The 16,274-nt window shown below is 30.0% G+C and overlaps 3 protein-coding genes across 3 annotated transcripts; 1 reads left to right on the top strand and 2 right to left on the bottom strand.

The window, feature by feature from the left end:
* Positions 1-2,017: 2,017 nt before the first annotated feature.
* Positions 2,018-3,969, top strand: LOC107462175 (60S ribosomal protein L13-1). Its single transcript, XM_016080738.3, has 5 exons — positions 2,018-2,245; positions 2,334-2,453; positions 2,570-2,703; positions 3,329-3,487; positions 3,600-3,969. Exons 2-5 carry the CDS (start codon positions 2,345-2,347, stop codon positions 3,819-3,821), a joined length of 624 nt encoding a protein of 207 aa, XP_015936224.1. The 5' UTR covers positions 2,018-2,245; positions 2,334-2,344; the 3' UTR covers positions 3,822-3,969.
* Positions 3,970-5,524: 1,555 nt separating this feature from the next.
* On the bottom strand, positions 5,525-6,257 carry LOC107462165 (uncharacterized). The gene has a single exon (XM_016080730.3). The coding sequence runs from the start codon at positions 6,120-6,122 to the stop codon at positions 5,817-5,819; it is 306 nt and encodes a 101-aa protein (XP_015936216.1). The 5' UTR covers positions 6,123-6,257; the 3' UTR covers positions 5,525-5,816.
* Positions 6,258-8,378: 2,121 nt separating this feature from the next.
* Positions 8,379-8,888, bottom strand: LOC107462190 (uncharacterized). Its single transcript, XM_016080755.3, has one exon. The coding sequence runs from the start codon at positions 8,850-8,852 to the stop codon at positions 8,535-8,537; it is 318 nt and encodes a 105-aa protein (XP_015936241.1). The 5' UTR covers positions 8,853-8,888; the 3' UTR covers positions 8,379-8,534.
* Positions 8,889-16,274: the final 7,386 nt, after the last annotated feature.

The following is a 16,274-nucleotide window of genomic DNA, read 5'->3' as shown; positions in this document are numbered from 1 at the left end:
TTTTGGCTTGAGGATAAAACTGGAAAATGATTTTTCTTTGTCAGATTTTGATGTTTTTTTTATGGGAAGTTTTCAGTTGAAGATGACTAGATGTGTTAACTCTAGTTTGGAGTAGGGGTCCGACAGGCCCGAAGATTCGATTCGGTTTCGAACATTTTATGGATTAATTTGGTGTGATTTTACTGGGTCTAGGACCGGGTAAATGTCTTAAAAAAAATATATCTGGTCATTATTTTGGGTTGGATCTGAGCCATGGCTCGAGTCACTCGAAATTGGTCCGGTGACCCGGTCATCATACATAATTAATATTTTGTGTTATTAGTGATGGATGATGACTATTCTTATGTGAAATTTAAGTATTGTAAACCTTAATATTTTGTATTATTAGTTATTATAAGACTATAAGTTAATATTTTATGTTTAAAATGCATAAGATTTTAGACTAATTAATGCATAATATTATGTTATTTGTATTGATTTAAATATTTAGTATTATTAAACAATATTATTATTGATTATGATTATGCTTTAATTTTAGAGAAGAGTTGTTTCTTGTAATATTTTTCTAAGTGAATTTTATTATGTCAAATAATGGTTAAAATCTTAAAAATTTGGATATTTTCACATGCTAGCTTATAAAAAGATATCAAAGTAATGTAATATTAATAGCCAAATTTTCATATGATTTTTATTCGCTATAATTGTAACCCAAAAATATATAAATTTTATATAAATAGATTCAGTATATATTCAAATCAGATCTAAATCACATCAAACTCGATTTCACACGGCCATAAACACCCTTTGGAGTTAAATAACAACCACTTTGCTTGTGAGATTCGCATAAAAGATAATAAAAAATTATATTACACTCCTGCTTTGTGGTTCCTTATCCTAATTCCTGATGTGTCACGGCAATTTTTTATTCAGAATAATATGAATTGGGACCTACAAAGGGCCAAAGATTGAATTTAGCATTACTTGTTTTATAATTAAATTAAATTAATGGACCACTCTAGAGAAGTGCATAGTAACTAGAAAAAAAAATGAACAAATCAATATAAAACAAAAAAGTGTAGATATAATTAAAAAAAGTTCACTATAAAAATTCACGATATAACAAGAAGTAGATAAGTTCATTGTCTTACTTAATAAAATATGAATACTTATGAAGCTTGTTTGGAAACAACTATGGTAAATGAACCCTGAATTCGGCAATTAAAATCAGGTATTAGGATAAAAGATATAATAAAATATAAAATATATATTAAAAATAAATTAAATTACACATATATTTATATATAAATATATAATAATTAATTTTAGTAATTAATTTTATTAACTGATAAAAGATAATAAAATTTTCTCATTTTTTAACATTATTCAATATTTTCTAACAAAATATTTTTTTTTGGCCAATGACTAATAGTTTAAATAATATAGTCTTTCTATATTCAATTAAGAGGTTGTAGGTTCGAGTCTCCTATTTTTGGTAAAAAAAAAAATTTAATATTATTTTTGGTTTAGAAAATACAACTATTGTAGTGTATAAAAAAACTTAGTTATTTATATAAAATGTATATGAAAACACAAAATATATTATAAATCTATAAAATAATATATTTATATACAAATATTACATTAATTTAATTTTGATACACTTTTAGTACAAAATAGTTTTACACATGTATCTAATGATAACAAAATAATTTTTTTTATATTAATTATATAAATGATTATCCAAAAGAATATATAAAATTTTATATATAAAATATTTTATATTGTCAATGTACCAAAATTAAACTTATAATATATAATAGCTGATTTTTGCATATACTTAATAATTTTATAAACATATATCAAAATCCATAAGTTAATTTTCTATGATTATTTTTTCTTTAGTAATCTTCTATGATTTTTTATTTTTTTATGTTCCATCAATTTTCTATGTTTCAACTTTCAATAACCCAAATTTTTCCAAAAATATAATAAACCCAAATGTCATAAATTGAAAGAGAAGTTACAACTCAATTCCAAATCCAGATCCATTTTCCATTGGATCCAAATCTAAAACTAAAACCCAAACCCAAACCCTAAATCCACAAACAGAGTTGATAAAAAATAAACTCCAACTCCGATCCGCAAAAAGAAGAGCTCACAAAACCGAGAAGAGGAGAGAAGACAGTTACAGGGCTCGGCGGCGCAGGAGCTCTCTCTCTCGGCCGCAGCAGGAGCACATTTTCTGGTACGAACACTTGCTAATCTAATATATAAGCTTTGAAGTGTTTTGTGAACAGTTTTATATAATTTGGCGAATTTGTATTGTAATTTAGGCAATTAAGCGATGGTGAAGCACAACAATGTTATCCCTAATGGACACTTCCGTAAGCATTGGCAGAACTACGTCAAGACCTGGTTCAATCAACCAGCTAGGAAGACCAGAAGACGCTTAGGTAATTCAATTCAGATTTCATTTTTGGATTACCAATAGATTTGGCTAAGTTTCATGCTGGTTAATTAGTTTCTTCGAATTTGATTCCTTCAAATGTTGATTCTATTTGTTTCGCAGCGCGCCAGGAGAAAGCTGTTAAGATCTTCCCCAGGCCTACTGCTGGATCTCTCAGGCCAATTGTTCATGGCCAAACCTTGAAATACAACATGAAAGTCAGAGCTGGCAAAGGATTTTCTCTTGAAGAACTCAAGGTACAGTAGCCAGTGTAGGAAGTGATGTTGCGGAGAGGAAGATGATTGCATTGTTAGCGGAACTTAATCTATGCTTTACTGACTCATGGTTTTTTGAACATTGACTCTAGAATATATGGTTTCAGGGACCGTTGTTATTATGAATTGCAGTTATTGAATCAATCTTGCATGATTCTTGTTTAGATTCTTAGGATGAAGCTTCTGGCATGTTGTACTCTGTAAAAATTTGAAAATTCTTGCTCCTAATCCATCACTGTTGATATTATGTTACTTAATCTTGTTATACATCATCATAGGCTGATTGTGTTCTGCAAATATTTTTTTTCTTGCTTGCAAAATATGATTGATTCATTTGGAATACTGATGTTGCGGAGAGGAAGATGATTGCACTGTTAGTGCACTTAATCTATGCGTTACTGAGTCATGGTTTGTTGAACATTGATCATAAAAAATATGGTTTCTGGGACCGTTCTTATTATGAATTGCAGTTATTGAATCAATATTGCCTGATTTTCTTTAGATTCTTAGGATGAAGATTCTGTCATGTTGTACTATGTAAGAATTTGAAAATTCTTGCTCCTAAGTCATCAGTATTGATATTATGTTACATAATACATCATCATAGGCTGCTGGTATTCCCAAAAAGCTCGCTCCAACCATAGGCATTGGCGTTGATCACCGTCGCAAGAATCGTTCATTAGAAAGTATGCAGGCTAATGTGCAGAGGCTGAAAACATACAAGGCAAAGTTAGTTGTGTTCCCAAGGCGTGCAAAGAAGGTCAAGGTAATACAAACTTTTAAACTATCTATTTTTTACGAAGGGAGCGGTTTGGTCTTCAGTTTTTATTTCAATTTTGCAAAATGTGTTGGAAATTGATATGATCTATATACTGTAGGCTGGTGATTCTACTGCCGAGGAACTAGCAAATGCAACCCAAGTGCAGGGCTCGTACATGCCCATTTTGAGGGAGAAACCATCTGTTGAGCTTGTTAAGGTTACAGATGAAATGAAGGCATTTAAGGCTTACTACAAGCTCCGTCTTGAACGCACAAACAAGAAGCATTATGGTGCTAGACTCAAGAAGGCTGCTGAAGCAGAAAAGGAAGACAAGAAGTAAATGATCCTCACAAGTCACAGTTTTTTTTATGCGAAGACAATTTTGTTAGAGAAATTAGTTTTGCTTAGAACATGCTTAAGTCTAAATCATGGATCCACTTACCTGTTATTATTTTACAAACTCTTATTCAAATTTCTTGTTTTAGTTAGTGCTCCGGTGTTTCTGGGTTATTTTGTTATTTTGGCAAAAAATTGTGGTATGGTTGAGTTTTTATGATTGTTACAAAATGTCATATAATGAGCCTCACATCGTGAAGACCACAGCCTTAGATTCTTATACTTAGATAGTTTTTTAGATGTGGTTTTCTCTTAAGCTCTACATCCGAAAGGTTTTGAACAGTGGAGGATTCTAGTCAGCCAATGGGTTGACTATGATCAAGTGAAATGTCACCAAAGTGTCACTGAGTGAAGTTGCAGTGTGCATCTGTCTAGATACCAGTTTTCAAAGGGGGATGCAACGTAAAGAGCCCCATGAAAAATTTAAGCAAATGCCCTATTATCATAGTACATAAGTTTGCAAATTCTAGCTGGTGGATTCTAAGTATAAATTTAGTAATACTTCATATTCGAGACTAAATTGAATACTGCATGTGCGCTCAAAAATAGAAGTGGGTGCAGTAGGACTAGGTAGGACCACAGGGTCCACACTCCACACTAGCTAGTTGAAGTTGCCATGGCTCATTAGTCCTTGAAAGGGACAAAATATAATGGTAATGTTTCTTGGGAGCGTTTGAGTTCTCTATCTTCTATCCTACAATAACTTCGCCCGTGGTTTTTGTTAGTAAGACTGACAATATCACTTATATGCTACAATACTTGGGAGCTCAAATTACTTCGATTCAAAGAAAGGAACGATGCAGACGAAGATTAATATGTATAGCAAGCTCATTAATTCGGTGATGCCGACATTAGTACTTTTAGCTTATCATCACATACGACTCTAATGTGAACATGAGTGTGTGGATAAGAGATATGGCTACATAAGATTTCAATTGGATAATTAAAATAATTTTTCTAATAATCTTATTTACGTATGATAATCATAACATTATTTCAACATAATATTATATCAGCTTTGACTTTTATTTTGATATATGATGTTCACGCATTCTCCTATTACCTACTAAACGATACTTGCATTATTACATGGATTCCAAAGATTAGATTTCTCGAAATTTATGCATCATCAGTAACAATCCAAATGAAATGTAGTATAAGTAATAATTTAATTAAACTATTCTCTTTATCCATAACATATTTTATGATTACTTACCAAACGAAGCTAAGATACTCCTGTACCTGTTAGTATTTATTGCTGATATTACACTCTTTTGAGAAGGGATTACAACTCTCCAAATAATGATATCAAAATTTCTTTGGGAGAGTTTTGGCAAAATATACTACACTTTTACATAATTAATTAGTTGATTTGCGTGCATTAATACACGTTTGGTTACTATTCACAAAACTAATGTTCTGATAGGACTAACACTGCATGAAGGGAAACACCTAATATCCTTTTATAATTTAAATATTTGAAGTTCATTACCTTATAGCACTCCTTGAAAAGGGTGTGCTTAAGGTTATGGAACAAAAAGAGTTTTGAATTTTAAACTTCTTCAAGGGCTTCTGAAGGTGGTTAATTCAATAGAGAGTAAAGTTTAATAATAGTATAGTAGTAAGTAGTAACAACAAATTAAAGCATAAGAAAAACTCTTCCCAACTGAGATAGCAAATTTATACTTATTCAAAGCAACTCACATCCATGCTAAAAGTAAAAACATAACTCAACCAACAAAACACCATAAACAAAAAGTACATATCATAAACCATGCAGAATTTTATTCCTTAACCAGTGATGCTGAGTGCTGTTATAACTTATAAGCACTCAGCTATATATTCTCTCCATTATTAAAATTATGTATCTAAAACCTCTTCAGATAAACAATTATTTAATAAGGGAGAGAGTTGTAACATGTTGTAAACATTAATAAGACTAAGTATTAGGACCCCAAGTGCTCAAGTACATGACAGTTCTAAGAGACTCCTCAGCCTTCTTGAAGTGCTCAATGTCATCAATTTCATCTCTCAGCTTATTGGCAATCACTGAGGAAGCAGAAGAAGATTGCTGAGGCATCTTCTTCTTGTTGCTATTAGCCTTCTGTTGTGCTGATTTCACGTGGTTCTTGGCACCTTGAGCTAATGATTTCATGGTGGTGTTCCACCTGCAATACCCTTGATCCTTCAGCACCTCCACCACTCCAATAGTGGTGGATGCAACAGCCATAACTCCGCGACACATTTCGGTGTTTAAGTAGTAGTTGAAACTATGTTATCAATGGTAGAAAACGTTGCTATGATTGAGAATACTTTCAACAACAATAACTGCTTTATATAGAGAATAACACTTCGATTTTTGAGGAAAACCAGAGCCTGTTGTTTTATTACAGGTGGTTTGAATGTTGTCGATAGCCACATGTTTTCTTATTTTTATTTCTATCTCTATTTATAATTTTTTATTATATTATTTTGTTTATTTATGTGTGTACTGTGGATGGTACAGATATCTTAACACACATTCTTTGTCTCTATTTTAATTTTCTCAAAAAGAAAAATATGAAGATAATGTACGAAAAATAATTTGCGAAAAACGAAACCTATTTTTGTTTTTAGTAATAGTGGAGGGTGTGGACCCAATGAGTTATATCTTGGTTTCTTTTCTTTTGTGAAACTCCCTTTTCCTTTTTGAGTATATAAAGCATTTTTATTGATGGAGATGATGTATTTCATTATTTCTGATATATGATGAGTTGCCGAGTAGGCTTTTGTTTTGTGCGGCACCGCACATTGTTTTTCGGCTTCAGCAAATACAGTGAAGAGATTGAAAACTTTAAGAATCATATTATTAATAAAACACAAATTAAAAGATAATTTCATCGTTTAATTAGAATTTAATTATGGTGAGAAAATTAGAGAATTTTGGGCCAGAATGGGCCTGTCACACGCAATTGGTTGCATTGGGCTTCACATCAAAATAGCCTTGTGGAAATTTGACGTATAACCATATTCAACCCTCGGTTCATGGCCCAAAAAAAGAACCTCAGTTAAATTTACCAATAAAATTTGCTTGGCAGCAAAGCTGAGGTAAATTAAGGATTTTGATGGGGAGGACATTCCTAATATTTTCGATTATATTGAATATAATCCAAATTCTTAGGATTTATACAAACACAAACAAATTCTTAAACCACCAAATCTTGCAGTATGTATCATATGACCCTATAGTATTAGTTTCGTCCAGTTTTTATTAAGTAAAGAGTAGTATCAATGTATCATCTTTGTTAATTAAACAAATTTTAATTTTATATGTATTATATTTATATAATATTTAAATTTAAATTTTAGAATTTAAAATTTAGGATTTAACATTGAGAATTTAAAACTAGGACTAAGAATTTAAAATTCAAAAAACAATGCACTCTGTATTTTTTTTTTTCAAATACAATAATATTTGTTATAATATAAACATCCAAAACTAAAGTATAACTTAATGTTTCGTATTTCTAGGAAAAAGTGATTCTATTGGTAGGATTTGTATTATACTTATGAGATTGATGTAATTTCGATATTTTCTTTTAGAACATAATTTGATCCCATGAACAGGACCACCCCTAGCATGTTGACACCAGAAACAAAATCAGGTTTTTGTTTTTTTAGAGTTTATAATTGTTCCAGAACAACTAAAAAAAAAAATTTAACTGAAAAGAATTTTGTTCAAATGTAAAATATCTATCCAGAAGTTCTGCAAACGAATTCTTAAATCACCAAATTCTTGCAATATGACTCTGATATAAACATCCTAAATAAAAAATTAAAAGAACGTAACCTTGATACCACTTTATTGAATTTTAAAGTGAAATCCCATTTATGAATTGCGAACATAAATTTACAAAAACAAGTTTAGGTTTAAACAACTGAGTTAATTTAATTCTCATTCTTGCTTGGTCGGTTGGTCCTTTGAATATGGCCAAAGAGGGAAAAAGAGTTCTTCTAATTTCCAAGAATATTAGCCAAATGAGTATTGTGTCTCTCAGATCTCAATGGTGTGATAGTTGTCTATATACATAGGATTAGGTTAAGAGATCTCTCCTTATGTCAATCAAAATGCATGAGCTAAAACCATCCATTTTAATGATGATATAAATAAAACAAAAGTTACCCAAAATCATTTAATCAATATGCTCAATAACAACAATACATATAAAGTACATTAAAATCATTTAAGCATAAATAATCGACTAATCAATATTGGCATTTAATTAATATAAGTTCAAAATATAAAAGTGATTTGATTTATATAAGTTAATCAAATTATTACTCCAACAATGGTTCCACAAGCTATATGTTAGATCTTTTATGTTATATTTTCAGGAAACAATAATAATAAGGAAAATGAGCAATCTATTCTGCATCTAATAACACTCTATCTTTGACGGGAGTACTTAAGTTCATCATTCAATAATTAAGCATAGTAGCAGTAGAAATGACTAATAAAGCATGAATTGAAAATGTTACAAATTATTGCCATAGCAAATTTATACTCATTCATCATATCACATTCAACTTACATCCAAGCTAAGAGTAACACATAATCTTATTATACTGTTATGAGCCCCCTCAGCCATATATATATATATAGTTTCAACCTTTAAAACTAACTGTTAGGACCCCACGTGCTCAAATACATGACGGTTCTAAGAGACTCCTCAGCCTTCTTCATGTGTTCAATCTCATCAATCTCATCTCTTAACTTGTTATTATTAGCAATCATGGAAGAAGAAGAAGAAGATTGATGAGACATGTTGTTATTGTTGCTATTATTAGCAGCCATGTGTTGTGATGACTTGACATGGTTCTTGGCACCTTGGGCTACTGATTTCATGGTGGTGTTCCACCTGCAATAGCCTTGATCCTTCAGCACCTCCATCACTCCAACAGTGGTGGATGCAACAGCCATAACTCCACGACACATTTTTGGTGCTTGAAAAGTAGTTGAAACTGTTATCAATGATATGAGTGACTCAGAAAACTTTGAGTAAGTACCAGTTTATATAGAGATAATAAAGAGTGACTTAACTGGCACTTTTGGTGGAAAACCATAGAGCCTGTTGTTTTATTATTACAGGTGGTTTGGATTTTTGGATCGTGTAGCCACGTGTTATTATTATTATCATTATTGCTATTTTAACTTTCATTAATTCTGATTAGTTACATGCATTAACACACGTTTTTTGAAAAAAGTACGAGGAGCCAATAAAATATTTATATAATGTGTATAATGGAGGTTTATGAAGTATTAGAGATATAATTATTAGTGTTACATTTTTCCATCAGCTAAAGCTTTTGGGATGAGTGGTATCATGACATGATATTAAAGCGTGAATCCAAAAATTAAACTAATAGTCTATTGTCTCCCTAACGGGATCCCACGTTTTGTCTTTATTTTCTCAAATGAAAAAAATACCAAGATACGTAAAAGAAAATAACAGAGCAATATATATATATAGTTGCCTAAATATGTGTATGAATTAAATTTCTATTGAATTTCAGTCAATAAAATACATTAAAAATGTGAAGACCATATAAAATAAGCCAATATATATAAAAAATTACTTATTAAATCAATTTTTCATATAAAATCCATAACAAAATAAAAAGTATATATATTTGTTTAAACAGAGGAAAGCATTTTATTCATAAAAATAGTCAAATGATATTTATAATCGTACGAAAAACATGAATTTTATGTTAAATTATAAATTAAAAAGAGATACACTATTCGATTATAAATAATTTTAATAAATAAAAATAGAAATAAATATGAATTTGTTGTGTTTCTAAAACTATAAAAATATGCTGTAATATAATAAGATATCTCTCTTTTTTTAAATAAATTTGATTTTTTAATTTAAAAATATTTTTACAAATAAAAAATCTCTTCTAAAATATTTTCTCCCAAATTTAAAGAGATCTTCATCATCAAAATCACTTATTATATATAAAAATATTTATATGCAAATGTCATTTTTTAGAAAAAAAAAAGAAAAAGAAAAAAATGACTTGCTTGCAACTAATAACAACAAAACCTAATTTTGTCTTTTTATGGGGTAGGTGGACCCATATGGTTTCTTTAATGGAGGTTTTCTCTTTGGGGTGATGCATGGTTGATTACTTCCGATAGGAGTGAAGTTCGGTTTACAATAATTGTCTGTGAATGCTTTCATTGAAGCACCGCACATTGTTTTGTGCAGATCCCACAATACCAAATGCTATAGACTCGTAGTTTGGGAGTGATACCATTGTTTCTGATGGTACATATTGATGAATATGACGTCATCACATGGCCAGAGTGAAAGAGACACCAAAACTTTTGGATAAGTCCACGACTAATGGAAAATTATGGAAGCGGTGCATATACATTGCATATGAATTAACTAATTAATTAATTAAATTGTCCCTTATTGGTTTTCAGAGTATATCAGAAGGAATTGCGGACTTTTTTTTTGGTTTTTCACGGCATCTTTTAACTCAGTGGGTTAAAGATTAATCCGTCAGGATCTGAGTTTTATTTAAGAGTATGCCACTAGTTAATAAATTATTACATATACAAAACAAATCTCAATATTTGTTTAAATGAACGAATAAGCTGACCACTTAACCAACTTCAAATTGGTTAGAAATTATAGACTTTATCAAATGATTAATTAGACCAAGTTAATTAAATTGGATTGGTCTTGTTCCTGAATAAATTTTTCTGAGATATAGCTCGTGTTTGAATCAGTTTTTCTTAAAATAAGAGAATGGAACGTCGTCTTTTTATAGAAGAACGGTATTGAACATTTAAAAAAAATTCTAATGCTCAAATAGAATAATTACGTATCTGTGATTTTATTGGTCACTCATTTATATTAAGTTTATGTATGATAATTATCCGTATCATTTGTTATTGTTTTTTATGAAATTTTTTGATAGTGCTCCAATTTATGAGAGTTTAGTGGTTAAGATTGAAGAGATTTTTGAAGAGCTTATCTTTTTTAGTAGAATCCGATTTCAAAATTATTGTGGTGAACCAGAATTTAAGTAACAGGTCTAATAATTAATTTATCAATGAATAAAATTAGAGTATTTTAATGATAAAGACTAACATATAATATATAACTATTGTCTCCTTTCTCTAATACTAATTTTTATCTTTATTAAATAAATATTAAAAATTTAAATTCTATTTTATGTATATAATAATTAATTTATTAGTTAATAATAAATTTATTTGCAAATAGAATTTAAAAAAAAAAATTTAAGAGTCAGTAATTTTATTAAATTTTGATTAGCATGTAACTAGTAAAACAAAAATAAGTAATCTCATATTATTAGATAAAATTTTACACTATTAAAAATATCATTGGTGATTACTTAATGGCTATAAATAAAAAAACTGCTAATCCCTGAACACTTTTCAAATTTTAATTCGTGACAGATTAATAATTTAGTATGTCAAAATAAAAGATATCATAAAAAATTAAAAAAAATTAGATAGAGTTAGAGGCATTGTCTTTAATTAAGAAGAGATGAAAATCGTTAAGTTAGCTATTTTTTAATTTTATTTGTAACATTTATCCCTCGAATCACGGGATTAAGAATTGATTCTAAATGTGTTTGTTAATATATTTTTTATAGTTAGCAACCATTGTTATGTTTGTTTTATTGTTTATAGTGTTTCATATATACTATTTGTTATGTTTTATTTTTTTATTTTTGTATTTTATTTTATTCCTGATATTTTATATATTTTTTATTTTTATTTTTAAAACTGCAATTAAAATTTTAAGATATCTAAAAAAGAATTACCTTTTCACTACTTAAATTAAGATTATAAAACAAAATTTAAAAATTATTAATTTATTTATTATTAACAATAAAATAAAAAGTTGAGTAAAACAAGGTTAAAAATGGTATATAGATAAATTTAACGGAACTTTACACGTGAAAATGAAGTTTGTTTATACAATTTCCCAGCCTGTTTTCGATCCCCCAAAGAAAATATACCCTTATTAGTTGATATTAGAAAAACTTACGCTATAGCTACAATATAGATTAGTGACTATAAACTCAAAGATCGAGAGTATATATAAATGTTCGTTTAGATAGAAACTGAATTACATTAATTTTATGTGAAATTAATAAATAAAAATTATTAAATAATTTAATAGATTTAATTAAATTATCGTCACACGATTTTTATTTATCCGTTTTACATGAAACTAATTACTTTTAAATTTTTATATATTCCTCAGTTTATACAATAAATAATGATTTATATAATTTACACTATGAGAAGTGATGATGAGAAGCAAATTAAACAAAACATCGCAGTTCCTCTTTGGGGATCACTTTTCTTCTCAATGTTCCTTTTTTTTTCCTTTGTTTTTGGGCTAGATATAATAGACTAACCTGAGATAGATCAAATCATCAAAATAATAAATATTATTGTAATCAACTTGGGTTGGTCGAGTGGTCAGCTCACTTGTCTGCTTAAGCAAGTGTCGGGAGTTCTATTTAATATAACGTAAAGAAAGAATGGAGTATTGGCAGTGTATAAAAAAAGAGTATTATAGTAAAAGAAAGAGAAAAAAATGTTTTATTACTGTTGTGTGTAATCAACGGAGGTTTAATCTACTATTTATATATGTACACAGGATTATCTTTTTAAACTCTATTAAATACATTATTTTTTGAGAATGCTGAACCCCTCATCATAAATGGGCATCCACTTTGCCATCCTTATCAGAACACTCTTCCTTAGATGTCTATTTAGCATTATGCCTCGTTAAAACCTTATTAAAGAAAAATCCAATAGGAAAAAAATTTTGGTGAAAGAAAAAGAGTACAATATCCTTTGTGATAGAGACTGCCTCATTAAAAACCTTGTAAAAAAAAACCAATGGAAAAAAACCTGATCAAGAAAAAAAGAGTATAGTCTCCTCCTCTTGTCGACAACATTTAATATCTCGAAATCGGCGCATCCTAATTTGATGTGCCAATTTTTCAAAGGAGGATTTTGAGAGTAACTTTGTAAATAAGTTTGCCAAATAATCGCTTGAGCGAATCTGTTGGATATCAATTGTTCCTTGATTTTGAAGATCATGAGTGAAGAAGAATTTGGGAAAAGTATGTTTAGTTCTATCACCTTTGATGTATCCATCCTTAAGTTGAGCAATGCATGCTGTATTATCTTCAAATAGGACAGTTGGAGCTATCTTATGATCAATCAGAACACATGTTGACAGAATATATTAGATCAAACTCATAAGCCAAAAACACTCGCGACTTGTGTAACAGCCCAGACCACCCGCTAGCACGATATTGTCCGCTTTGGCACACAAGGCCTCACGATTTTGCCTTTGACGATAGAGATGATAGCCAAATTCCCACACACTCACTCGTGTATTATTAGCAAGATATATTAGCGCTCCAATGGCACTAAGATATGGCACTTCAGGATCAAGGATATCTTTATTTTCTTATTTAAGACGGAATTGATCCTTTTCCACACCCAACGACCTTACGATCATTGGAGTTCTTAATAGATGTGACTTATCCATATAAAATTTCTTCAAAATCGTTTTTGTGCATGTTGTTTGATGAATAAAAATTCCATTTTTTGTATGCTCAATCTGTAGGCCGTGACAAAATTTAGTCTTTCCAAGATCTTTCATCTCAAACTCTTCTTTTAAAGTTTTTATAATTGTTGGAATCTCTTCAGGAGTTTCAATTATATTTAAATCATCAACGTACGTAATAACTATAATGAATCCAAATGCAGATTTCTTTATAAAAACACATGGATAGATATCATCATTCTTAAATCTGTTTTTGGCCAGATACTCAGTAAGACGATTATACCACATTCGTTCAGATTGCTTTAGACCATATAAAAATCTTTGCAATTTGACTGAGTATAATCCCTGTGAATATTCATGAGATGGTTTAGATATCTTTAGTCCTTCAGCGACATGATTTAATTATCCGTATAAGTAGGCTGTTACCACATCTATTAAATGCATATATAGTTTATGGTATGCGGATAAAATGACCAAATGGCGCAATATTATTGCATCTACTACAGGGGAATATGTTTCTTCATAATCTATACCAGGTCTTTGTGAAAAACCTTGTGCCACAAGTCGAGCTTTGTAGCGTACAACTTCATTTTTCTCATTTCGTTTTCTCATAAATACCCATCTATATCCAACAGGTTTTACATCTTCTGGTGTACGGATTACAGGTCCAAAGACTTCACGATTTGCAAGTAAGTTTAACTCAGCCTTCATAGCTTCTTCCCATTTTGGCCAATCATTCTTTTGTTGACATTCTTCGACTGTTATTGGCTCAAAACCCTTACCATCATGCATGATATTTAATGCCACATTATATGCAAATATTTCATCAATAATTGTCTTATTTCAATTCTATTTCTCTCTTGTAAAGATATAATTTATCGAGATCTCATTATTTTCACAATTTTCAGGTACCTGAACGTCTTTTAGCGTTAAAATTATATCAGAGTTTTGGACAACTACAGATGTCTTTATGTCTTTTTCAACAGGAATAATATTTACCTATTTTCTTTTTCGAGGATTTTTATCTTTGAAACTGACAGGTCTACCACGCTTCTGGCGTAAATTTGTTTCAGTAGTCACTTGTCCAACTGGGACATCAATTCTAATTGGGGCATTTTTCACTGGTATATAAGATTTGATTATTCTCTTTGTACTAGAAAATGCATTAGGCAATTTATTTGCTATTCTTTACAAATGTATAATCTTTTGAACTTTTAGTTCATATTGCCCTGATTGAGGATCTAAATGCATCAAGGATGATGCATTCCAATTAAGTTCCTTTTCAGGAAGCTTATTCTCTTTTTCTAATGTTAAAAATTTTGATTCATCAAAATGACAATCCACAAATCGAACTTTAAATACATCTCTAGTTTGTATCTCATGATACCTCACTATAGAGGGAGAATCATATCCAACATATATCTCTAATTTTTTGGAGTCCCATTTTGGTGCGAGAAGGTGGTGCAATGAGAACATATATCACACTGGAATATTCTTAAATGGGAAACATTTGGCTGTTGGACAAAAGCTAATTGCATAGGAGAGAACTAATGATAACTTGTTGGTCTCAAAGAATAAGTGCTGCGGCATATAAAATAGCATGCCTCAAACCGAGGTTGGGAGATTTGTTCTCATAAGTAAGGGTCTAGCAATTAATTGAAGATGTTTAATAAGTGATTCTGCTAACCCATTTTGTGTGTGAACATGAGCTACTGGATGTTCAACGCTTATTCCATTAGCCATACAATAAGTATCAAAGGCTTGGAAAGTAAATTTACCAGCATTATCAAGGCAAATTGCTTTGATTGGATTTTTTGAAAACTGTGCTTTTAAATGAATAGTTTGAGCAAGTAATCTCGCAAACGCCAGGTTGCGAGAAGACAATAAGCACACATGTGACCATCTCGAAGATGCGTCTATTAGGACCATAAAATATCTAAAAGATCTACATAGTGGATGAATAGGTCTACATATATCACCTTAAATCCTTTATAGGAATGGACTCAAATCCAATCTTTACTGGTGATGGCCTTAAAACCAGCTTTCTTTGAGAATATGCGGCACAACAAAATTCACTAGATTTAAGAATCTTTTGGTTCTTTAGTGAATGTCCATGAGAGTTTTCAATAATTCTCCGCATCATGGTTGTTCCCAAATGACCCAATCGATTATGCCAAGTTATGAATTCATTTAGGTTAGTAAACTTCTGGTTTACAATGGCACGTGATTCAATTGCACTAATCTTGGTATAATATAACTCAGATGAAAGTGGGGGTAACTTTTCTAATATAACCTTTTTATTTAAATCATGAGTTGTGATACATAAGTACTCATGATTTTTCTCATTCATTGTTTCAATATGATATCATTTCGGCGAATATCTTTGAAGCTCAATAAGTTTCTTAGAGACTTAGTAGACAATAATACATTATTTATTATGAATTTTGTTCCTCCAAGAAACAAAATTATAACTCTTTCGAAGCCTTCTATCACATTGCCTGAGCCAATAATAGTATTAACAAATTCTTCTTTTGGCACAAGATGAATAAAATATATATTACTTTTGAGAATAGTATGCGAACTTGCACTATTTGCAAGACAAACATCTTCACTATATGTCTTTGCCATTTTCTTCAAAGACAAATAATAATAATAAAATGAGTAGAAGTATATGCACAGTAAAATTATTTTCTTGGTTGTTTTTCTAAGAAATACTGTACATAGTATCAGATACTAAAATTTTATTATTATTATTATTTTAAAACTTGACACAT

Source organism: Arachis duranensis, chromosome 8 (assembly GCF_000817695.3).
Source record: "Arachis duranensis cultivar V14167 chromosome 8, aradu.V14167.gnm2.J7QH, whole genome shotgun sequence".
NCBI lineage: Eukaryota > Viridiplantae > Streptophyta > Magnoliopsida > Fabales > Fabaceae > Arachis > Arachis duranensis.
Note: the sequence above shows the minus strand (reverse complement) of the source record. Positions and strands in the feature narration are given on the sequence as shown.

Excerpts from the sequence above, each read along its gene's own strand:
- LOC107462175 (XM_016080738.3), top strand. The coding sequence starts at position 2,345 with ATGGTGAAGCACAACAATGTTATCCCTAATGGACACTTCCGTAAGCAT. Across the intron at positions 2,704-3,328 it reads TTTCTCTTGAAGAACTCAAG|GCTGCTGGTATTCCCAAAAA; the intron begins GTACAGTAGCCA and ends ACATCATCATAG. Across the intron at positions 3,488-3,599 it reads GGCGTGCAAAGAAGGTCAAG|GCTGGTGATTCTACTGCCGA; the intron begins GTAATACAAACT and ends TATATACTGTAG.
- LOC107462165 (XM_016080730.3), bottom strand. The coding sequence starts at position 6,122 with ATGTGTCGCGGAGTTATGGCTGTTGCATCCACCACTATTGGAGTGGTG.
- LOC107462190 (XM_016080755.3), bottom strand. The coding sequence starts at position 8,852 with ATGTGTCGTGGAGTTATGGCTGTTGCATCCACCACTGTTGGAGTGATG.